The 25,081-nt window shown below is 52.0% G+C and overlaps 1 protein-coding gene across 4 annotated transcripts in view; it reads right to left on the reverse strand.

Moving 5' to 3' along the window:
• LOC124017880 (microtubule-associated tumor suppressor 1 homolog A-like) overlaps positions 1–25,081 on the reverse strand; it is a 55,165-nt gene that overhangs the window by 5,391 nt on the left and 24,693 nt on the right. For 2 of the 4 annotated variants that reach the window (XM_046333132.1, XM_046333134.1), the window contains exons 2-7: positions 16,616–16,944; positions 8,494–8,560; positions 4,345–4,559; positions 2,466–2,571; positions 1,395–1,468; positions 1,120–1,215 (exon numbers count right to left, since the gene is read on the reverse strand). In XM_046333132.1, coding sequence (XP_046189088.1) covers positions 1,120–1,215; positions 1,395–1,468; positions 2,466–2,571; positions 4,345–4,559; positions 8,494–8,560; positions 16,616–16,944 — 887 coding nt within the window. Of the gene's footprint in view, positions 1–1,119; positions 1,216–1,394; positions 1,469–2,465; positions 2,572–4,344; positions 4,560–8,493; positions 8,561–10,419; positions 10,575–16,615; positions 16,945–25,081 lie in introns of those variants that run through there. The other 2 variants (XM_046333135.1, XM_046333136.1) reach the window with 2 other exon arrangements.

The raw sequence follows: 25,081 nt of genomic DNA on the forward strand, positions 1-25,081 counted from the left end.
GGGCTCTGGGCATAATTAGGCCACTACATAGGGTGTCCATGGGGCTCTGGGCATAATTAGGCCACTACATAGGGTGTCCATGGGGCTCTGGGCATAATTAGGCCACTACATAGGGTGTCCATGGGGCTCTGGGCATAGTTAGGCCACTACATAGGGTGTCCATGGGGCTCTGGGCATAATTAGGCCACTACATAGGGTGTCCATGGGGCTCTGGGCATAGTTAGGCCACTACATAGGGTGTCCATGGGGCTCTGGGCATAATTAGGCCACTACATAGGGTGTCCATGGGGCTCTGGGCATAATTAGGCCACTACATAGGGTGTCCATGGGGCTCTGGGCATAATTAGGCCACTACATAGGGTGTCCATGGGGCTCTGGGCATAGTTAGGCCACTACATAGGGTGTCCATGGGGCTCTGGGCATAATTAGGCCACTACATAGGGTGTCCATGGGGCTCTGGGCATAGTTATGCCACTACATAGGGTGTCCATGGGGCTCTGGGCATAATTAGGCCACTACATAGGGTGTCCATGGGGCTCTGGGCATAATTAGGCCACTACATAGGGTGTCCATGGGGCTCTGGGCATAGTTAGGCCACTACATAGGGTGTCCATGGGGCTCTGGGCATAATTAGGCCACTACATAGGGTGTCCATGGGGCTCTGGGCATAGTTAGGCCACTACATAGGGTGTCCATGGGGCTCTGGGCATAATTAGGCCACTACATAGGGTGTCCATGGGGCTCTGGGCATAATTAGGCCACTACATAGGGTGTCCATGGGGCTCTGGGCATAATTAGGCCACTACATAGGGTGTCCATGGGGCTCTGGGCATAGTTAGGCCACTACATAGGGTGTCCATGGGGCTCTGGGCATAATTAGGCCACTACATAGGGTGTCCATGGGGCTCTGGGCATAGTTATGCCACTACATAGGGTGTCCATGGGGCTCTGGGCATAATTAGGCCACTACATAGGGTGTCCATGGGGCTCTGGGCATAATTAGGCCACTACATAGGGTGTCCATGGTGCTCTGGGCATAATTAGGCCACTACATAGGGTGTCCATGGGGCTCTGGGCATAATTAGGCCACTACATAGGGTGCTGTCATATTCCTTTTACCAGGTTCTTCTCTGCCAGAATCCTCCTCCTCTCCTCCTCCGCTCGCAGCTTCTCGCTCAGCGCCTCGTTCTCCAACGTGAGGTCCTGGATTTTCTCCTGTTGTGGGTGTGAGAGAGAAAGAGAAAGTGGTTGAGAGAGAGAGAGTTAAGTCAACGCTACAACAGTGTTCCTCCCTGATACTGAGTCTATAGAAGACATACGGAAGATAGTAGTATCTGTATTGGGTAAACGTGTTGGTAAGGCAGGGAGGGAGGCACAGGGAACATGGATCTTACAGTGAGAGTGGCCTCCGTTTCCTTTAGTGTTTTGTCCAGGTTCTCCAAGTCCTGTTCCAGGGTTTTCCTGAGTTCTGCAAAACAACAACAACAACAACAACACACACTGAGTCAATGGAGGAAAACTAGTCACTTATTCAACAATTAAAACACTTTGGATTAATCCTTTCTCATGTGAAAACCAACCAAGTGTGTGGATGCCTGAGATGGATGGATGGATTGATGGGTGGGTGGATGGGTGGATGGATGGATTGATGGGTGGGTGGATGGGTGGGTGGATGGATGGAAGGATTGATGGGTGGGTGGATGGATGGGTGGATGGATGGGTGGGTGGATGGAAGGATTGATGGGTGGGTGGATGGATGGATGGATGGGTGGGTGGATGGATGGGTGGATGGATGGGTGGAAGGATTGATGGGTGGGTGGATGGATGGGTGGGTGGATGGAAGGATTGATGGGTGGGTGGATGGATGGATGGATGGGGGTGGGTGGATGGAAGGATTGATGGGTGGGTGGATGGATGGAAGGATTGATGGGTGGGTGGATGGATGGAAGGATTGATGGGTGGGTGGATGCCTGAGATGGATGGATGGGTGGATGGATGGATGGAAGGATTGATGGGTGGGTGGATGGATGGATGGGTGGGTGGGTGGGTGGATGGATGGAAGGATTGATGGGTGGGTGGATGGATGGGTGGATGGATGGAAGGATTGATGGGTGGGTGGATGGATGGGTGGGTGGATGGAAGGATTGATGGGTGGGTGGATGGATGGGTGGGTGGATGGAAGGATTGATGGGTGGGTGGGTGGATGGATGGGTGGGTGGGTGGATGGATGGGTGGGTGGATGGAAGGATTGATGGGTGGGTGGATGGGTGGATGGATTGATGGGTGGGTGGATGGATGGATGGATGGTGGGTAGATGGATGGAAGGATTGATGGGTGGGTGGATGGATGGGTGGGTGGGTGGATGGAAGGATGGATGGGTGGGTTGAAACATGCATTTTAGGACAGAAGAATAGAGGGATGAATTTCAATGAGTTCTGTGAAGGTGTGTGGTTGTGTGTCCTCACCTTGGACAGCGGTGTCGTAGGACAGTCTGAGCGTGTCCATCTGCTGAGCGTGGCTGGCCTCAGAATTTCTCCTCAGAGTCTCCTGTCTGCTCCTCATCTCCTCCAGCTGACAGAGAGAAGAAGAAGAAAATGGATTTGATTGACCATTCTAATTCCATGGGCTCCTCTCAGTAACACAAGTACGCCATTACAAGCTGAGCATCAGTTATGGGGTGAATCTCAATAGTCCAAGGTTTCCTCTTTATACTTCAATTCATACTACTAATATCCCCCCCCCCACTATTATGACACATTTCAAATCAAAGCTTATTGGTTGCGTACACAGTTTATCAGGTGTTATAGCAGGTGCAGTGAAATGCTGGTGTCACCAGCTCCGAACAGCGCAGTTCAAATGAGAAATAATAGAATGAACTATGTGGAGAATCCAGTATTTAAATACACAGTGTGAAAGCAGCATAACAGAAACGAGAAGTCTTTTATGTCTCTATATACATAGGGCAGCAGCGTTGTGTGTGTGTCTGCATGTGTGTGTGTGCAGGAGTCTGCGTGTGTGCAGGAGTCTGCGTGTGTGTATGTGCAGGAGTCTGCGTGTGTGTGTGTGTGTGTATGTGCAGGAGTCTGCGTGTGTGTGTGTGTGTGTGTGTGTATGTGCAGGAGTCTGCGTGTGTGTGTGTGTATGTGCAGGAGTCTGCGTGTGTGTGTGTGTGTGTGTGTGTGTGTGTGTGTGTGTGTGTGTGTGTGTGTGTGTGTGCAGGAGTCTGCGTGTGTGTGTGTGTGCGCAGGAGTCTGCGTGTGTGTGTGTGTGCGCAGGAGTCTGCGTGTGTGTGTGTGTGCGCAGGAGTCTGCGTGTGTGTGTGTATGCGCAGGAGTCTGCGTGTGTGTGTGTATGCGCAGGAGTCTGCGTGTGTGTGTGTATGCGCAGGAGTCTGCGTGTGTGTGTGTGTGTGTGTGTATGTGCAGGAGTCTGCGTGTGTGTGTGTGTGTGTGTGTATGTGCAGGAGTCTGCGTGTGTGTGTGCGTGTATGTGCAGGAGTCTGCGTGTGTGTGTGTGTGCGTGTATGTGCAGGAGTCTACGTGTGTGTGTGTGTGCGTGTATGTGCAGGAGTCTGCGTGTGTGTGCGTGTATGTGCAGGAGTCTGCGTGTGTGTGTGTGTGTATGTGCAGGAGTCTGCGTGTGTGTGTGTGTGTGTGTGTGCAGGAGTCTGCGTGTGTGTGTGTGTGTGTGTGTGCAGGAGTCTGCGTGTGTGTGTGTGTGTGTGTGTGTGTGTGTGTGTGTGTGTGTGTGTGTGTGTGTGTGTGTGTGTGTGTGTGTGTGTGTGTGTGTGTGTGTGTGTGTGTGTGTGTGTGTGTGTGTATGTGCAGGAGTCTGCGTGTGTGTGTGTATGTGCAGGAGTCTGCGTGTGTATGAGGTGTGTGTTTTGTGCAGGAGTCTGCGTGTGTATGAGGTGTGTGTTTTGTGCGTGGGAGTAGGTGTGCTAAAAAGTATCTGATTTGGAACAAGCTGATGTGGATGATTTATCGCTAATTGAATTACCAGTTAGATGTGGGCCATAGAGGACTCAGGAAGTAATACTACGTGCCAATTCATATTCATCCATGCCGCCCCGTTCTACCGCTGATGACATCAGGGAGTAATAACCATGGCAACGGCCATAAATCTCGGGAAGCGTTTAGGGGCTGGGCGCTGTGTGTGGTGCGGTTGAGAGCCAGTGGAGTGTTTCAGAAGTGCTCGAGTGCTGTGTTCACGTGCTAGTCGGAACTAGGAAACTCCGACTTGCTAACAGGTTGTAGTTAAACACGTGCCCCGTTCAACCAGTTAGAAAGTTGAACATTTCAGAGCCCGGTCACCACAAGCCCGGTCACCGCCTCGACCACTGACCTGCTGCTCCATGAGGGCGCGGCATTTGTCCGCCTCCTCCTGATAGGCCTGGTGCACCTTGTCCCACTCTGCCTGGTAGAAGGCCTTGAGCCTCTCCTCCAGGCCGGTCAGCTCAGCCTGGTGATCCCTCTGGACCCTCCGCACCACCTCCTCCAGAGACACCCGCACCTCCTCCTTCTCCTTCTGCAGCCGCTCACAGCACTGGGACGAGGAGACTGGAGAGGGAGGGAGGGAGGGGGAGGAGAGGGAGGGAGGGAGGGGGAGGAGAGGGAGGGAGGGAGGGAGAGGAGAGGGAGGGAGGGAGGGAGAAAGAGAGAGACCATGTCATTGTCACTTTGTATTTTAGAATTCACTTTCAAAACACAATTACCCAGAATGAGGCTCTATGATAAATAATGACTCCACTGTAATAAGAGGGCGACAGCGTTGGAATAACATCTAACGGCCTATTGGTGTTTTGTAACAGCGTTGCATAAACACCAATAGGATGTGACCATCTGACGACGCACTGGAAAAATGCACGACTGTTCCAACATTGCGCAATCCGACCCCGACCTCTAATCCTGATCAGAATCATATGCACCCTTTCACTCAACACTTCACATGTCCGCTGAAAACTAAGGGCCAGATTCCAGGACCCATTAAACCAGGCCCTGAACTAAAAAGCCCCTTCAACAGCAGATCTCCATTGAACGTAATTGTTTTGCCCAACCAGGAGTAGAATTCATTTGGGTCTAGTAGGCTATAACCTACTTAAATCGACATCTAATGACAGGATTATATTTTAATACATATGTAATGATAGACCCATATATGTAATGATAATAGCAGATTCCCACAGCGCAGCACAGAGCAGCCTGGACAGTTGATATTTCCTCATATCCTCCCCTGTGGGATTAACTCTGAGGCCTGTTGCCACGGTGATGTTGTCATAAAGGCCGGCAGCTGTGAGCCGGTTAACAGACGGGTCCTGTCTTTATTATGGGGTAACTAACAGAAAGGGTGTGTGTGTGTGTGTGTGTGTGTGTGTGGATTAGGGGCAGGTGTGACTGGCATGTGGCCCCCGTATTATGACATCAGCGCTGCCCCCCACAAATTGTTTCATAACACGACATCATGGGTCAAGAAGGAACAAGGAAGGGAGCTGGAAAGAATGTGTATCTAAGGGCAGATCTAGGATCAGGATTTACTCAAGCATGTTACTGTAGCCATTATCAGCTCAAGATCAAATTGATCTAGGATCAGATTTAATGGGATAGTTCAGGATTTTAACAATGAATCCCCTTTATCTACTTCCCCAGATTAACATGAACTCGTGGATACCATTTCTATGTATCTGTGTCCAGTACGAAGGAAGTTGGAGGTCGTTTCACAAGCCAACGCTAACCAGCAGAGACATACAAAATGGTATCTATTAGTTCATCAGACTTCGGGGAAGTAGATCACGGGCTTCAATGCCAAACCTGAAATATCACCAACTTAAGCCACAAATTTGAACTGTGACCATTACCCACTCATTTTAAAGAGCCTAGAACTGTGAACTGCAAAACTGTCAGAAAGACAAATAAAATCCCTGAAGTCAGACTGACAATGTTCTTTCACTAGCTTGAAGAGAAACGTATTGACACAGGTTCTGCTGGTCAAACATACAGTAGACATAGCAGAGAGACTTGTTAGCACTTCTCAAAGTCTGACGTTAACAGACAGAGTTTTGAAGGAGGTGGTGAGAGTGAGATTCATACATTCCACAGTCATGTGTAAAAACAGGGGTCAAGGTTCAACAAGCACACCAAAGCCCCCGCTCATCAAACAGATGGTAGTCGATACATTTTCTGCTGAGGTTCGGTGGGAAAGAAAGTGCATCTATGCACGTGTTTGCTTTTAGGGGGAGAGGGCTTGGTAGGGCAGTTAAAGGGTGTGTCCGGGCTTACAGGAGGAGTGTGTGTTGAGACGGAATGGTTTTCACTGTGTAGTAAAAGTATTGTTTGTATAAACGTGTGCGAGAGAGAAAAGTGTGTGAAAGAAAAAAAAGACAGAATTGTAGTCGGAGTGTTGTGTGTGTGTGTGTGTGTCTATCATGCATGCGAGTGTGTGTGCCTGTCTGTTTAAAAGAGAAGGGGGCTTTCTAGCTCTCTATATCCCTGACAGCAGGCGGCCGTTGGTATTATTCATCAGAACCACATTGTACAGGCATTCCAACCAGATGCCTCTAAGGCATCTTGGCGAGGATTGACGAGGTCTGGCAGGACGTCTGAGACGGTCATGGGGGCACTTGGGTAAAGTGAAACGGCGCACGTTTCCTCTCCCTTTCGTAACACATTACAACATCTGGGGTCTGGGCCAAGTCGAAGGAACAGAACTGAACAAGCCCATTCCTCTGGAACGCCACTCTGATGTCATTGGCGGAACAGAACTGAATGCCTTGTAATGTTTGAAACACATCCAAAACAATGAGTGTTTCAACATGTTCACAAACACCTTCCCGCCTTGTTTGAAATGATCACCACTAAGACAAATGGAAAGCTGTAAGCTTGGATTCTATCACATATTATTGACCTATCCAGTCGTGTCAGATCAGGGATCATCTTGAAGAGAGGAAGGATGCATCTTTTTACAATTGGAAGTATTTGAAATTCTGGGGGAAACATGGATCGAAATGTTGTCAAAATGTCAGATTGCACTACAACTAAATTTGGCCCGCAGATGATTTTATTTGGCCCCCCCGTGTAAAATAAAATGTAATAGTGACTAGAAACACCAGCAAATCAGCTCCAAGTGATTTTTATTTTGTTCATAAGGATACCGAACGGATAATAGATATATGTGATTGTATCCAAATATAAGCAAGGTTTGAAATGATTGTGTTTTAGTCAAATATAATATCGGCAGTCTACAAAGTACTTGTAATTATGCTCTGGCCCCCTGACCATCTCCTTAAGAAAGAAATCGTCCCGCGGTGTGATCTAGTTGCTGATCCCTGCTCTACAACAACCAGACGTTTCTCCAGAATTAGAGTCTGAACATTTCCTCCTAAAGAGAACAACCCCCTTCCCTGACAAGCAGTTTCACAGCCCCCAAACCCATGATGTTAAGACTATTGTCCTGCCACGACAGTGATGTAGCAGGTCTCCATAAGGGTAAACAGAGAGGATGCTGCAGAGAGACTACCACTAACTACTGTTGGTGAATGCTTGGAGGGAAGACGTTAAGTCCTGCTTGAAGGAAGACTTTGGACAAAGGAGACGGTCTGTAATTATGAAGGCTTTATGACCGCTGCACGGGCTACCAATAACATCAGTTCAATGCATTTCCCTGACACGTGCAAACACACGTACTTGCATGCTAACAGGTGTACACACAGGCACACACATTTTTGCAAAACATGCCGAGGCTTGCATTCAGGCCTCCCAAATACAGCATGCCTAGGGGGTGGGGGCTAATAATGTCTACACAGAGGCAGAGAGTTGGCCAGCACACAGAGCTTTGGAAGGCAGTTGACGACCTGATAAGGCCTTAATGATAAGCCAACAGGTTAGGGAAATGAGAGTGAAAGAGGGAAGGTTCATTCACATTGAGTGTTGTAAAAAATAAAAAAAATAAAAAATAAAAAAACTTGTTGGCTTCACTCATAACGAGACAGAATTGTCAGATTAAATGTTTTCGTTGATCATTTTCTTATTTACAGATTTTCTGCTTCAGACAAACACTTGTGCTTCCTTGAGCAACCGACGTGCTGATAAATGTGCATATGTAAGAGGTAGACACGAGGTCGAGGGGTAGACACGAGGTCGAGGGGTAGACACGAGGTCGAGGGGTAGACACGAGGTCGAGGGGTAGACACGAGGTCGAGGGGTAGACACGAGGTCGAGGGGTAGACACGAGGTCGAGGGGTAGACACGAGGTCGAGGGGTAGACACGAGGTCGAGGGGTAGACACGAGGTCGAGGGGTAGACACGAGGTCGAGGGGTAGACACGAGGTCGAGGGGTAGACACGAGGTCGAGGGGTAGACACGAGGTCGAGGGGTAGACACGAGGTCGAGGGGTAGACACGAGGTCGAGGGGTAGACACGAGGTCGAGGGGTAGACACGAGGTCGAGGGGTAGACACGAGGTCGAGGGGTAGACATGCTTGAGGTGGTGTTTTTCTTACTGAGCTCATCGCGCAGGGTAGAAAGCTCCAGGGACAGTCCTTTCTTCAGCTTCAATGTCTCTTCACGCTGTTGGGGGGGAGACAGAGAGAGAGACAGAGAGAGAGACCATTAGTTATTAAGTCAATGGAAAAACTATTCCTAAACTATGTGAGACTTTCGTTTCAAGTGGAACCAGACAATCGTTTTGCGTCAGACATTATGACTCGACTGACAGTCATCTTTCCACAACTTCGTTCCTTGGCAACAATAGCTTCTTAGACTTCGAAAAATTACAGGCTTCAGTATGGTGACCTAATAACATATTCCTATAGGCGTGTCGAGGAATGCTGTAACTTCTAACAACAACCTACTACAACCTACATTAGCCCGCTGGGTAGGCTACAGAGACAGCACGTTTCTGAGAGCTGCATTTTCATAGCCTGGTCCCAGATCTGTTAGCGCCATCTGCCATCTTCTATGGTGCCGTAGGAGTTGACGAGACAGCACAAACGGATTTGGGAACCAAGCGAGCGTTTTCAGCAGCTGTCTCGACATCAGATACTGTTTTCCTTATGACACTGTATTCATATCACGCCGTTATCATACTGTGGAGAGACGACTTATAGGGTGACTTAGAAGTGACATTGGGCATCTTAGAAACAGGGAACACGTGCCATGAAAACTCACCTGACAGGCCTACGCATTAATAAGTAGATCGATTGAATCTAAAACACACACGCTTCCTCTCAGACGTCACGTACACAAATTCTCTCATGAACTTGATCATTCTTCTGGACTTACACTCTCATACATATCAACATTGTCTCAACATCCTGAAAGGATGGAAGGCTACACCCTGCACTAATCACACACACACACACACACACATACATTTCTCTAAAATGGTCAAACAGAGACGGTGCTATAATAAATGTTCACACTCTTTAAAACAGAGACACAACGATCACTGCATAACCGTCTCTATTTGACACATGGCATGATGCACACACACACACACACACTTTATAGTCATGAATCCAGTCGGTCAGCTGTAAGGATATAGAGAGAGATAGAAAGATAAAGAGATATAGAGAGAGAGATAGATAGAGAGAGAGATAGATAGAGAGATAGATAGAGATAGAGTGAGAGAGAAAGAGATATAGAGAGAGAGATAGATAGAGAGATAGAGAGAGAGATAGAGAGAGAGATAGATAGAGAGATAGATAGAGAGATAGATAGAGAGATAGATAGAGAGATAGATAGAGAGATATAGATAGATAAATAGAGAGATAGATAGAGAGAGATAGAGAGATAGATAGAGATAGAGTGAGAGAGAAAGAGATATAGAGAGAGAGATAGATAGAGAGATAGAGAGAGAGATAGAGAGAGAGATAGATAGAGAGATAGATAGAGAGATAGATAGAGAGATAGATAGAGAGATAGATAGAGAGATAGATAGAGAGATATAGATAGATAAATAGAGAGATAGATAGAGAGAGATAGAGAGATAGATAGAGATAGAGTGAGAGAGATAAAGAGATATAGAGAGAGATAGATAGATAAATAGAGAGATAGAGAGATAGATAGAGATAGAGTGAGAGAGATAAATAGAGAGATAAATAGAGAGATAGAGAGATAGATAGAGATAGAGTGAGAGAGATAAAGAGATAGAGAGAGATAGATAGATAGATAAATAGAGAGAGAGAGATAGATAGATAGATAAATAGAGAGAGAGAGATAGATAGATAGATAAATAGAGAGATAGATAGAGATAGAGAGAGATAGAGAGAGATAGAGATAGAGAGAGATAGAGAGAGATAGATAGATAAATAGAGAGATAAAGGCCAAACAGCCGCCAACAGATGCGCAAAACAAAAACAACAAAAATAAAGCAAACGGAGCGAGAAAGAAAGAGTGAAAAGAAGAGAGAGAGAAAACAAACACACCTTGCCTTTCTTTCTGGTATGTGGAGGAGTCTTCAGGCAGGCTTTGCTGCCAGAGGAGCCCATGTTATTCCCCCTGGGCTGCTGATGGGCCAAGTGCTACATCTAGGAGCTCCACTACAATGTGCCTGGTCAGAACCTCCCCCTCTCCAACCACCTCTACCACTCCACTCTCTCGCTTGCTCAGGAAACTGGTCTGTCTACATCAAATAAACCTCCCTCCCTCTCCCTCTCCAAGGAGTACTCAGCACATCAAGCCCTGCCTAGCAGTACCTCCCCACCTCCAACCCAGCCGCCCTTGGCCAAGCTCCAGCCCACATATATTTCCCCTAGAGACAGGGCCTGGAGCTGGGGGTCTGGGGGGAGAGGGCTAGATGAGCGTGAGGTCAGGCTGGGCTAAGGCCCTCTGCTCTGGGCCTCGGGGGCTGCGTGGTCAAGCCTCTCTGGTTCCTTTAACCTTTAAAAAGAGCCAGTGGTTGTACAGTACATGTGTCTGTGGGGCTAATCCATTCATAAACATTAGCAGCACTAACAACACTCACTAGATTCTACTTTTCAAAGACATGACCTATAGGGAATCAAATAGAGCTTGGCCATTGCCTATTAGTTTGCCTGCTACATAGTTACAGTGGAGATTGTTTATTTTTTATTTTATTTCACCTTTATTTAGCCAGGTAGGCAAGTTGAGACCAAGTTCTCATTTACAATTGTGACTTGGCCAAGATAAAGCAAAGCAGTTCGACACAAACAACGACACAGAGTTACACATGGGATAAACAAACATACAGTCAATAATACAGTTTAAACAAGTCTATATACGATGTGAGCAAGTGAGGTGAGATAAGGGAGGTAAAGGCAAAAAAAAGGCCATGGTGGCAAAGTAAATACAATATAGCAAGTAAAACACTGGAATGGTAGATTTGCAGTGGAAGAATGTGCAAAGTAGAAATACAAATAATGGGGTGCAAAGGAGAAAAATAAATAAATAAAATAAATACAGTAGGGAAAGAGGTAGTTGTTTGGGCTAAATTATAGGTGGGCTATGTACAGGTGCAGTAATCTGTGAGCAGCTCTGACAGCTGGTGCTTAAAGCTAGTGAGGGAGACAAGTGTTTCCAGTTTCAGAGATTTTTGTAGTTCGTTCCAGTCATTGGCAGCAGGGAACTGGAAGGAGAGGCGACCAAAGAAAGAATTGGTTTTGGGGGTGACTAGAGAGATATACCTGCTGGAGCGTGTGCTACAGGTGGGTGATGCTATGGTGACCATCGAGCTGAGATAAGGGGGGACTTTACCTAGCAGGGTCTTGTAGATGACATGGAGCCAGTGGGTTTGGCGACGAGTATGAAGCGAGGGCCAGCCAACGAGAGCGTACAGGTCGCAATGGTGGGTAGTATATGGGGCTTTGGTGACAAAACGGATTGCACTGCGATAGACTGCATATTATTTGTTGAGTAGGGTGTTGGAGGCTATTTTGTAAATGACATCACCGAAGTCGAGGATTGGTAGGATGGTCAGTTTTACGAGGGTATGTTTGGCAGCATGAGTGAAGAATGTTTTGTTGTGAAATAAGAAGCCAATTCTAGATTTAACTTTGGATTGGAGATGTTTGATGTGGGTCTGGAAGGAGAGTTTACAGTCTAACCAGATGCTCAAACTGCTGTGGTATAGCAGAGTCCTATTAGACCTAATCAACTGTTTTTTATGCCACCTTTGACTCGTGTCCTTCACGTCAAAGCTGGCTAATCCATCCCATTTCTGGCTTGGATTGCACTGTAGAATCTTCTACGTGGCGCTTTCAAGTGGTCTCTGCAGGCCAAGACAGCACTGGCATTCTCCTTTTAGATTAGACTCACACAAATACAGAGTCTGGCACTGTAGAGTCAATAGAAGGCTTATAATGCCATAAGTGTGGAGATATTTCACTGCCAAGACTCTCTAAATATACTCCTAGCTAGCCAGATGCTAGCCAGGAAATCTTCCCTATGACGGAAATGTACTCGGATGGAGGGATGAGACAGGAGGGCTATTCTCCACTCGTTTACAGCTCAGAGGATTCATCCCTCCTTCACAATCATCCACACTATTACACTACAAGTCAACACAGTATGTACACCAGGAGATATCCACGTAGTCTAATCTAAAATAACTGATGGCACCAGATCATGGGTGTGTTCATTAGGCACCAAATGGGAGAAAACATACTGAAACAGGTAGGGACTATAACAAGGCTTTAGGTTCCCCCCCCCAAACGCTTCACTAATATGTGCCCTTATGAATGCGACCTGGGTTTATCTAGGGGGGCATTTTAAATATAATTGTACTAATCACTCATTAGTATTACTACTCTGTTAGAGAGTTTTAAGTTTGCTCTCGTCTTTAGTTGGCTTGACATCCTCTACTACATTCAGAGAGCTCATTGCTGTTCCTCAGATAGGAACCTCTCTTCTCCCTCTATCAGGAGGATTACGGTAAGGCTCAAAGCTAGGGGGCGGGGTTATTGATTCCCCAGATGTACAGCTCACAGGTGATGTGGTGGAACGCAACAGACTCCCTTTACCCTTCTCTCCCCGCCTGCAGGGAGGCTTGAAACTGCAGCCGGTGCATTAGTCCCTCTCTCCTCCCCAATCCCTCCTCCATTTCTCTCCCTCCCCCGTCTCCCCTTCAATCCATCTCTCCAATCAATAGAAAGCCAGAAAAGCATTCCAGAGCTGTCTGTCTTCTCCACAGAGGGGTGTTCGGTTAGAAAGTGGAAAAGGAAACCAACCGGACTGAAGCAGGAATCCCTTGACTTGATGCAGTACTTGACACAACGAATGATTTCCTTAACTTGATACAGAAACCAACGTTGTCTGATTCAGAACAGCATAGTGGAGATGATTTTCTACTATCTAAATGACCGCTCAGTTCACAGTCTGTCACAGAACAGCACCTGTGGAGGAGTGAATGTTGTGGAAGGTGAAACCACATGGTTGTTCTTTTCTCTAGGAGATGAAACCAGGTTTACAGGAGATAGTGATGGGAGAGAACACAGTCTATCACACCACTCAGACAGAGAGATAGTGATGGGAGAGAACACAGTCTATCACACCACTCAGACAGAGAGATAGTGATGGGAGAGAACACAGTCTATCACACCACTCAGACAGAGAGAACACAGTCTATCACACCACTCAGACAGAGAGATAGTGATGGGAGAGAACACAGTCTATCACACTACTCAGACAGAGAGAACACAGTCTATCACACCACTCAGACAGAGAGATAGTGATGGGAGAGAACACAGTCTATCACACCACTCAGACAGAGAGATAGTGATGGGAGAGAACATAGTCTATCACACCACTCAGACAGAGAGATAGTGATGGGAGAGAACACAGTCTATCACACCACTCAGACAGAGAGAACACAGTCTATCACACCACTCAGACAGAGAGATAGTGATGGGAGAGAACACAGTCTATCACACCACTCAGACAGAGAGATAGTGATGGGAGAGAACACAGTCTATCACACCACTCAGACAGAGAGATAGTGATGGGAGAGAACACAGTCTATCACACCACTCAGACAGAGAGATAGTGGTGGGAGAGAACACAGTCTATCACACCACTCAGACAGAGAGAACACAGTCTATCACACCACTCAGACAGAGAGATAGTGATGGGAGAGAACACAGTCTATCACACCACTCAGACAGAGAGATAGTGATGGGAGAGAACACAGTCTATCACACCACTCAGACAGAGAGATAGTGATGGGAGAGAACACAGTCTATCACACCACTCAGACAGCGAGATAGTGATGGGAGAGAACACAGTCTATCACACCACTCAGACAGAGAGATAGTGATGGGAGAGAACACAGTCTATCACACCACTCAGACAGAGAGATAGTGATGGGAGAGAACACAGTCTATCACACCACTCAGACAGAGAGATAGTGATGGGAGAGAACACAGTCTATCACACCACTCAGACAGAGAGATAGTGGTGGGAGAGAACACAGTCTATCACACCACTCAGACAGAGAGATAGTGATGGGAGAGAACACAGTCTATCACACCACTCAGACAGAGAGATAGTGATGGGAGAGAACACAGTCTATCACACCACTCAGACAGAGAGATAGTGATGGGAGAGAACACAGTCTATCACACCACTCAGACAGCGAGAGAGTGATGGGAGAGAACACAGTCTAACACCACTCGGACACAGACAGACGGTGTGTGTTAATGTGAAGCTCAGTGTGTGTAACACCTCTGGTCAGGTAGGGTCAGCAGACGGTAGGCGTGGTCAACATCACATCACAAGGCTGTAGACCACCCTTCCCTCCATCTCCATGTATCCATCTTTGCCTCCCTCCCTACCCCCCCTCCTTTAAACACATAACCGTGATGTTACAGTTCTTCATTCATACCAGATGTGGGGTAGCATATCAGATACAACTGGGACTTGCTGTCATGTTGTAAGTGTGAGGAGAAACTAAGGACCAAATCAGCTTTAGGACATGGTAGAGAGAATGAGAGAGAGAGAATGAAAGAGAGGGAGAGAGAGAGAGACGGAGAGAGAGAGGGAGAGAGACGGAGAGAGAATGAAAGAGAGAATCTGGGGAAAAAGGTTGTGAGCTGCACATTCCCTAGCCAGTTGTCATACAGATGAAGAATTTGAAAAGTTCACTATGCCCCCATAAAACTGTTAAAGCAAGGTGAGCCAGTATACTTTATAAACGCCCAGGGATTTCGGCGCCTGGAGCAGATTATCACTGCTATTCCAAACATGTTCCTGCCGTACCAGAACAATTAAAAGTATGACAAAGATTGATGTGGAATTGCCTGTCATGAAAGGATTTACAGAGTAGTGAAACCTCACTCTCTCTCTGTGTTAGTAGATTCTGGTCTATAATTCGTTTCCAAACGTTCGTCCTGAAGACAGAGGAGGGTAAAGATCTCTGCAAATATTTACACAGCAGCCTATTCAAGTCCGGGATTCTGTGAGTGACAGGCGGTATTATCCACACAAGCCACACCCACTCGCCTGGCTGGACCAATCGCTGGCTTAAAACACTGATAGAACACACCCTCAAAAGACATGAACCAGGAACTCAGTTTGGTTCAACAGGATCCTCGTCTAAGAAAGCCAAAGCCACGTATAGATGGACACTATATAAGATATGGATGAGATTTTGTAGGATATTGATAGGGGATAGCAGTGTCATGATTGAGAGGCTGCTTTTGACTGGTGGCAGTCACACACACACACACACACACACACACACACACACACACACACACACACACACACACACACACACACACACACACACACACACACACACACACACACACACACACACACACACACACACACAGAACTGCTTGTTTTAGTAGTGGACAACAGAAGACCACAGATACTTCATGCATGCAGCCATCCACATTCAGCCAACCACAGCGTACCGTTGACACCCACTCATCAATAGTCATACATAGTTCTGGATGGAAAGGTCCTGTGTATTTGATGACAGCCATGGACCCTAAATGGTGAGTGGGTGTGGTGAGATTTTACGGTCCTTCCTGCCTCCTCCTCCTCAGTCATGTAAACAGAAGCTCTGCAAGTCAACCAACCAACACCCACTAGATCTATATTGCTACATGAATAATATCCATGGCACCACTCAAACACACACAGAGGACAGATCTGGTTCTCTGCCCTCTATAACAACAAGGCCATAGTTACTACAATAGACAGAGGACATTCCTTTCAGCTCACCAAGCACCTAACTACAACAAACAAAACAAATCACATTTTATGTCACATGCGCCGACTACAACAGGTGTTACCTTACCGTGAAATGCTTACTTTACAAGCCCTTCATTAACAAATAATCCAGTGAAGAAAATATTGACTAAATAAACAAAACAAAAACAAATAATAATAACAATTACGAGGCTGTATACAGGGGGTACCGGTACCAAGTCTATGTGGAGGCTGTATACAGGGGGTACCGGTACCAAGTCTATGTGGAGGCTGTATACAGGGGGTACCGGTACCAAGTCAATGTGGAGGCTGTATACAGGGGGTACCGGTACCAAGTCAATGTGCGAGGGTACAGGTTAATCCAGGTCATTTGTACATGTAGGTAAGGATAAAGTGACAGAACAGCACACCAAGGTGCAGTAAAACCCAGACATATTCCTGTGTTACCTCGGTGAAGAGGTGCTGCACCACGGTAGCCAGGGCCTCTATCCGACGGTTGCCCTGCTCCAGGAGCCGTCGGAGCTGCTGAAGGCTCTGGTTCTTCTTCTCACACTGGGCACGGTACTGGGCCACCGTGGCCGGCTTAGCCTCCACTAGAGCCCGGGCCGTGCGGGATGCCGAGACCACTGGTCCCTGGACTGGGAGAGGGACGGCAGGGACTGGGACCAGGTCTGGTTGGGGCGGCTGGGGTTGGCTGGGTCCTCCTACCTGAGTAGTGGTGCTGGTCTGGGAGAGGGTCCTCGCCAACGGCGCCCCCCGAGCCTTGTTCTTGTCCACTGAAAGAGAGCAAGGTCGGTTGAGTGTGCTGGCCAGGACGTTTAGCATGGTCTCTCGCATTCCACTCTCCACAACATAGAAACACAACATACACACTAGCATGCAGGAGGATACGCCTAAAGGTCTCTGAGCAGACACCGACTGAAACCCCAGTGGAGCTAAGAAACAGTGCAGCAGTGCATGCTGGGATAGCTTTGTAATGATGGGCCCGAGGTAGAATCCAAGGATCCATTAGGAGTGCATTAGCATCAAGCCACAGTGCAGTTAGGAGACAAAACCATCCACTCCCTCCCTTTCTCCGTCCATCTCTCTCCCCCTCCCTTTCTCCGTCCATCTCTCTCCCCCTCCCTTTCTCCGTCCATCTCTCTCCCCCTCCCTTTCTCCGTCCATCTCTCTCCCCCGTCCCTTTCTCCCTTTCTCCCATCTCTCTCCCCCTCCCTTTCTCCGTCCATCTCTCTCCCCCTCCCTTTCTCCGTCCATCTCTCTCCCCCTCCCTTTCTCCGTCCCTCTCTCTCCCCCCCCTTTCTCCGTCCCTCTCTCTCCCCCTTTCTCCTTTCTCCGTCCCTCTCTCTCCCCCTCCTTTCTCCGTCCATCTCTCCCCCTCCCTTTCTCCGTCCATCTCACTCCCCCTCCCTTTCTCCGTCCATCTCACTCCCCCTCCCTTTCTCCGTCCATCTCACTCCCCCTCCCTTTCTCCGTCCCTCTCTCTCCCCTCCCTTTCTCCGTCCCTCTCTCTCCCCCTCCCTTTCTCCGTCCCTCTCTCCCCCCTCCCTTTCTCCGTCCCCCTCCCTTTCTCCGTCCCTCTCTCTCCCCCTCCCTTTCTCCGTCCCTCTCTCTCCCCCTCCCTTTCTCCGTCCATCTCACTCCCCCTCCCTTTCTCCGTCCATCTCACTCCCCCTCCCTTTCTCCGTCCATCTCACTCCCCCTCCCTTTCTCCGTCCATCTCACTCCCCCTCCCTTTCTCCGTCCATCTCTCTCCCCCTCCCTTTCTCCGTCCCTCTCTCTCCCCTCCCTTTCTCCGTCCCTCTCTCTCCCCCTCCCTTTCTCCGTCCCTCTCTCTCCCCCTCCTTTCTCCGTCCCTCTCTCTCCCCCCTCCCTTTCTCCGTCCCTCTCTCTCCCCCTCCCTTTCTCCGTCCCTCTCTCTCCCCCTCCCTTTCTCCGTCCCTCTCTCTCCCCCTCCCTTTCTCCGTCCCTCTCTCCCCCCCTTTCTCCGTCCATCTCTCCCCCTCCATCTCTCTCCCCCTCCCTTTCATCCCTCTCCCCCTCCCTTTCTCCGTCCATCTCTCCCCCCATCCTTTCTCCGTCCATCTCTCTCCCCCTCCTTTCTCCGTCCATCTCTCTCCCCCTCCCTTTCTCCGTCCCTCTCTCTCCCCCTCCCTTCTCTCCCCCCTCCCTCTCTCTCCCCCTCCCTTTCTCCGTCCATCTCTCCCCCCCCTTCTCCCCTCCCTTTCTCCGTCCATCTCTCCCCCTCCCCTCCCTTTCTTTCTCCGTCCCTCTCTCCCCCCTCCTTTCTTTCCCTCTCTCTCCCCCTCCCTTTCCCCCTCTCTCTCCCCCTCCCTTTCTCCGTCCCTCTCTCTCCCCCTCCCTTTCTCCGTCCCTCTCTCTCCCCTCCCTTTCTCCGTCCCTCTCTCTCCCCCTCCCTTTCTCCGTCCATCTCTCCCCCTCCATCCTCTCTCCCTCCCTTTCATCCCTCTCTCTCCCCTCCCTCTCTCCCCCTCCCTTTCTCCGTCCATCTCTCTCCCCTCCCTTTCTCCGTCCATCTCTCTCCCCCTCCCTTTCTCCGTCCATCTCTCTCCCCCTCCCTTTCTCCGTCCATCTCTCTCCCCCTCCCTTTCTCCGTCCATCTCTCTCCCCCTCCCTTTCTCCGTCCATCTCTCTCCCCCTCCCTTTCTCCGTCCATCTCTCTCCCCCTCCCTTTCTCCGTCCATCTCTCCCCCTCCCTTTCTCCGTCCATCTCTCCCCCTCCCTTTCTCCGTCCATCTCTCCCCCTCCCTTTCTCCGTCCATCTCTCTCCCCTCCCTTTCTCCGTCCATCTCTCCCCCTCCATCTCTCTCCCCCCTCCCTTTCTCCGTCCCTCTCTCTCCCCCTCCCTTTCTCCGTCCCTCTCTCTCCCCCTCCTTTCTCCGTCCCTCTCTCCCCCTTCTTTCTCCGTCCATCTCTCCCCCTCCATCTCTCTCCCCCTCCCTTTCATCCCTCTCCCCCCCTCCCTCTCTCCCCCTCCCTTTCTCCGTCCATCTCTCTCCCCCTCCCTTTCTCCGTCCATCTCTCTCCCCCTCCCTTTCTCCGTCCATCTCTCTCCCCTCCTTTCTCCGTCCATCTCTCCCCCTCCTTTCTCCGTCCATCTCTCCCCCTCCCTTTCTCCGTCCATCTCTCTCCCCCTCCCTTTCTCCGTCCATCTCTCTCCCCCTCCCTTTCTCCGTCCATCTCTCTCCCCCTCCCTTTCTCCGTCCATCTCTCTCCCCCTCCCTTTCTCCGTCCATCTCTCCCCCTCCCTTTCTCCGTCCATCTCTCTCCCCTCCCTTTCTCCGTCCATCTCTCCCCCTCCATCTCTCTCCCCCTCCCTTTCATCCCTCTCCCCCTCCCTTTCTCCGTCCATCTCTCTCCCCTCCCTTTCTCCCCCTCCCTTTCTCCGTCCATCTCTCTCCCCCTCCCTTTCTCCGTCCATCTCTCTCCCCCTCCCTTTCTCCCCCTCCCTCTCCCCCTCCCTTTCTCCCCCTCCCTTTCTCCCCCTCCCTTTCTCCGTCCATCTCTTCTCCCTTTCTCCGTCCATCTCTCTCCCCTCCCTTTCTCCGTCCATCTCTCCCCCTCCCTTTCTCCCCCCCCTTTCTCCCCTCCCTCTCCCCCTCCCTTTCTCCGTCCCTCTCTCCCCCTCCCTTTCTCCGTCCATCTCTCTCCCCCTCCCTTTCTCCGTCCCTCTCTCTCCCCCTCCTTTCTCCCCCTCCCTCTCTCTCCCCCTCCCTTTCTCCGTCCATCTCCCCCTCCCTTTCTCCCCCTCTCTCTCCCCCTCCCTTTCTCCGTCCATCTCTCCCCCCTTTCCCTCCCTCTCCCCCCCTCCCTTTCTCCGTCCCTCTCTCTCCCCCCCCTTTCTCCGTCCCTCTCTCCCCCTCCCTTTCTCCGTCCCTCTCTCTCCCCCTCCCTTTCTCCGTCCATCTCTCTCCCCCTCCCTTTCTCCGTCCCTCTCTCTCCCCCTCCCTTTCTCCGTCCCTCTCTCTCCCCCTCCCTTTCTCCGTCCCTCTCTCCCCCTCCCTTTCTCCCTCTCTCCCCCTCCTTTCTCCTTTCTCCGTCCCTCTCTCTCCCCCTCCCTTTCTCCGTCCCTCTCTCTCCCCCCTCCCTTTCTCCGTCCCTCTCTCTCCCCTCCCTTTCTCCGTCCCTCTCTCTCCCCCTCCCTTTCTCCGTCCCTCTCTCTCCCCCTCCCTTTCTCCGTCCCTCTCTCTCCCCTCCCTTTCTCCGTCCCTCTCTCTCCCCCCCTCCCTTTCTCCGTCCCTCTCTCCCCCTCCCTTTCTCCGTCCCTCTCTCCCCCTCCCTTTCTCCGTCCCTCTCTCCCCCTCCCTTTCTCCGTCCATCTCTCCCCTCCATCTCTCCCCCTCCCTTTCATCCCTCTCTCCCCCTCCCTTTCTCCGTCCATCTCTCTCCCCCTCCCTTTCTCCGTCCATCTCTCTCCCTCCCTCCCTTTCTCCGTCCATCTCTCTCCCCCTCCCTTTCTCCGTCCATCTCTCCCCCTCCATCTCCTCCCCCCCTTTCTCCGTCCCTCTCTCCCCCTCCCTTTCTCCGTCCCTCTCTCCCCCCTCCCTTTCTCCGTCCATCTCTCCCCCTCCATCTCTCTCCCCCTCCCTTTCATCCCTCTCTCTCCCCTCCCTTTCTCCGTCCATCTCTCTCCCCCTCCCTTTCTCCGTCCCTCTCTCTCCCCCTCCCTTTCTCCGTCCATCTCTCTCCCCCTCCATCTCTCTCCCCCTCCCTTTCTCCGTCCATCTCTCTCCCCCTCCCTTTCTCCGTCCATCTCTCTCCCCCTCCCTTTCTCCGTCCATCTCTCTCCCCCTCCCTTTCTCCGTCCATCTCTCTCCCCCTCCTTTCTCCGTCCATCTCTCCCCCTCCCTTTCTCCGTCCATCTCTCTCCCCTCCCTTTCTCCGTCCATCTCTCTCCCCCTCCCTTTCTCCGTCCATCTCTCTCCCCCTCCCTTTCTCCGTCCATCTCTCTCCCCCATCCTCCCTTTCTCCGTCCATCTCTCTCCCCTCCCTTTCTCCGTCCATCTCTCTCCCCCTCCCTTTCTCCGTCCATCTCTCTCCCCCTCCCTTTCTCCGTCCATCTCTCTCCCCCTCCCTTTCTCCGTCCATCTCTCTCCCCCTCCCTTTCTCCGTCCATCTCTCTCCCCCTCCCTTTCTCCGTCCATCTCTCCCCTCCATCTCTCTCCCCCTCCCTTTCATCCCTCTCTCCCCCCTCCCTTTCTCCGTCCATCTCTCTCCCTCCTTTCTCCCCCTCCCTTTCTCCGTCCATCTCTCTCCCCCTCCCTTTCTCCGTCCATCTCTCTCCCCTCCCTTTCTCCGTCCATCTCTCTCCCCCTCCCTTTCTCCCCCTCCCTCTCCCCCCTCCCTTTCTCCCCCTCCCTTTCTCCCCCTCCCTTTCTCCGTCCATCTCTCTCCCCCTCCCTTTCTCCGTCCATCTCTCTCCCCCTCCCTTTCTCCGTCCCTCTCTCTCCCCCCCCCTTTCTCCGTCCATCTCTCCCCCCCCCCTCCATCTCTCTCCCCCTCCCTTTCTCCGTCCATCTCTCCCCTCCCCTTTCTCCCCCTCCCTTTCTCCGTCCCTCTCTCTCCCCCTCCCTTTCTCCGTCCCTCTCTCTCCCCCTCCCTTTCTCCGTCCCTCTCTCTCCCCCTCCCTTTCTCCGTCCCTCTCTCTCCCCCTCCTTTCTCCGTCCCTCTCTCCCCCTCCCTTTCTCCGTCCATCTCTCTCCCCCTCCCTTTCTCTCCCCTCCCTTTCTCCGTCCCTCTCTCTCCCCCTCCTTTCTCCGTCCCTCTCTCTCCCCTCCCTTTCTCCGTCCTCTCTCTCCCCCTCCCTTTCTCCGTCCCTCTCTCTCCCCCTCCCTTTCTCCGTCCCTCTCTCCCCCTCCCTTTCTCCGTCTTTCTCCCCCCCTCCCTTTCTCTCCCTTTCTCCGTCCTCTCCTTTCTCCGTCCATCTCTCCCCCCTCCCTTTCTCCGTCCATCTCTCCCCCTCCTTTCTCCGTCCATCTCTCTCCCCCTCCCTTTCTCCGTCCATCTCTCTCCCCCTCCCTTTCTCCGTCCATCTCTCTCCCCCTCCCTTTCTCCGTCCATCTCTCTCCCCTCCCTTTCTCCGTCCATCTCTCTCCCCCTCCCTTTCTCCGTCCATCTCTCCCCCCTCCCTTTCTCCGTCCATCTCTCCCCCTCCCTTTCTCCGTCCATCTCTCCCCCTCCCTTTCTCCGTCCATCTCTCTCCCCTCCCTTTCTCCGTCCTCTCCCCTCCCCTCCGTCCCTCTTCTCCGTCTCCGTCCATCTCTCCCCCCTCCCTTTCTCCGTCCATCTCTCTCCCCCTCCCTTTCTCCGTCCATCTCTCTCCCCCTCCCTTTCTCCGTCCATCTCTCTCCCCCTCCTTTCTCCGTCCATCTCTCTCTCTCCCCCCTCCTTTCTCCGTCCATCTCTCTCCCCCTCCCTTTCTCCGTCCATCTCTCTCCCCTCCCTTTCTCCGTCCATCTCTCTCCCCCTCCTTTCTCCGTCCATCTCTCTCCCCCTCCCTTTCTCCGTCCATCTCTCTCCCCCTCCCTTTCTCCGTCCATCTCTCCCCCTCTCTCCCCCTTTTCTCCGTCCATCTCTCTCCCCTCCCCCGTCCATCTTCTCCCCCTCCATCTCTCCGTCCCTCTCTCCCTTTCTCCGTCCATCTCTCTCCCCCTCCCTTTCTCCGTCCATCTCTCTCCCCCCTCCCTTTCTCCGTCCATCTCTCCCCCCTCCCTTCCCCCATCCCCTCCGTCCATCTCTCTCCCCCTCCCTTTCTCCGTCCATCTCTCCCCCCTCCCTTTCTCCGTCCATCTCTCTCCCCCCCTTTCTCCGTCCATCTCTCCCCCCTCCCTTTCTCCGTCCATCTCTCTCTCCCCCTCCCTTTCTCCGTCCATCTCTCTCCCCTCCCTTTCTCCGTCCATCTCTCTCCCCCTCCCTTTCTCCGTCCATCTCTCTCCCCCTCCCTTTCTCCGTCCATCTCTCTCCCCTCCCTTTCTCCGTCCATCTCTCTCCCCTCCCATCTTCTCCCCCTCCCTTTCTCCGTCCATCTCTCCCCCTCCTTTTCTCCGTCCATCTCTCTCCCCCTCCCTTTCTCCGTCCATCTCTCTCCCCCTCCCTTTCTCCGTCCATCTCTCTCCCCCCCTCCCTTTCTCCGTCCATCTCTCTCCCCCTCCCTTTCTCCGTCCATCTCTCTCCCCCTCCCTTTCTCCGTCCATCTCTCCCCTCCCTTTCTCCGTCCATCTCTCTCCCCCTCCCTTTCTCCGTCCATCTCTCCCCTCCCTCCTCCTCCCCCTTTTCTCCGTCCATCTCTCTCCCCTCCCTTTCTCCGTCCATCTCTCTCCCCCTCCTTTCTCCGTCCATCTCTCTCCCCCTCCCTTTCTCCGTCCATCTCTCTCCCTCCTTTTCTCCGTCCCTCTCTCTCCCCCTCCCTTTCTCCGTCCATCTCTCCCCCTCCCTTTTCTCCGTCCATCTCTCCCCCTTTCTCCCCTCCCTTTCTCCGTCCATCTCTCCCCCTCCCTTTCTCCGTCCCTCTCTCCCCCCTCCCTTTCTCCGTCCATCTCTCTCCCCTCCCTTTCTCCGTCCCTCTCTCTCCCCCTCCCTTTCTCCGTCCATCTCTCCCCTCCCTTTCTCTCCGTCCCTCCCTTTCTCCGTCCATCTCTCTCCCCCTCCCTTTCTCCGTCCATCTCTCTCCCCCTCCCTTTTTCTCCGTCCATCTCTCTCCCCCTCCCTTTCTCCGTCCATCTCTCTCCCCCTCCCTTTCTCCGTCCCTCTCTCTCCCCCTCCTTTCTCCGTCCATCTCTCCCCCCTTTCTCCGTCCATCTCTCTCCCCCTCCCTTTCTCCGTCCATCTCTCTCCCCCCTCCCTTTCTCCGTCCCTCTCTCTCCCCCCTCCCTTTCTCCGTCCCTCTTTCTCTCCCCTCCCCCTTTCTCCGTCCCTCTCTCCCCCTCCCTTTCTCCGTCCCTCTCTCCCCCTCCCTTTCTCCGTCCCTCTCTCTCCCCCCCTTTCTCCGTCCATCTCTCCCCCTCCATCTCTCTCCCCCTCCCTTTCTCCGTCCATCTCTCTCCCCTCCCTTTCTCCGTCCATCTCTCTCCCCCTCCCTTTCTCCGTCCATCTCTCTCCCCCCCTCCCTTTCTCCGTCCATCCATCTCTCCCCCTCCCTTTCTCCGTCCCTCTCCTCTCCCCCTCCCTTTCTCCGTCCATCTCTCCCCCTCCTTTCTCCGTCCATCTCTCCCCCTCCCTTCTCCCCCTCCCCCTTTCTCCGTCCCTCTCTCCCCCTCCCTTTCTCCGTCCCTCTCTCTCCCCTCCCTTTCTCCGTCCCTCCATCTCTCCCCCTTTCTCCGTCCCTCTCTCTCCCCTCCTTTCTCCGTCCCTCTCTCTCCCCCTCCCTTTCTCCGTCCCTCTCTCTCCCCCATCCTCTCTCCCTCCCTTTCTCCCCCTCCCTCTCTCCATCCCCCTCCCTTTCTCCGTCCATCTCTCCCCCTCCCCTTTCTCCGTCCCTTCTCTCCCTTTCCCGTCCATCTCTCTCCCCCTCCCTTTCTCCGTCCATCTCTCTCCCCCTCCCTTTCTCCGTCCCTCTCTCTCCCCCCCCCTTTCTCCGTCCATCTCTCCCCCCTCCATCTCTCTCCCCCCCTTTCTCCGTCCATCTCTCCCCCTCCCTTTCTCCCCCTCCCTTTCTCCGTCCCTCTCTCTCCCCTCCCTTTCTCCGTCCCTCTCTCTCCCCCTCCCTTTCTCCGTCCCTCTCTCTCCCCCTCCCTTTCTCCCCCCCTTTCTCCGTCCCTCTCTCCCCCTCCCTTTCTCCGTCCATCTCTCCCCCCCCCTTTCTCCGTCCATCCTCCCTCCCTTTCTCCGTCCATCTCTCTCCCCCTCCCTTTCTCCGTCCATCTCTCTCCCCCTCCCTTTCTCCGTCCATCTCTC

The sequence above is a fragment of the Oncorhynchus gorbuscha genome, unplaced genomic scaffold (genome assembly GCF_021184085.1).
Source record: "Oncorhynchus gorbuscha isolate QuinsamMale2020 ecotype Even-year unplaced genomic scaffold, OgorEven_v1.0 Un_scaffold_346, whole genome shotgun sequence".
NCBI classification, from domain to species: Eukaryota; Metazoa; Chordata; class Actinopteri; order Salmoniformes; family Salmonidae; genus Oncorhynchus; species Oncorhynchus gorbuscha.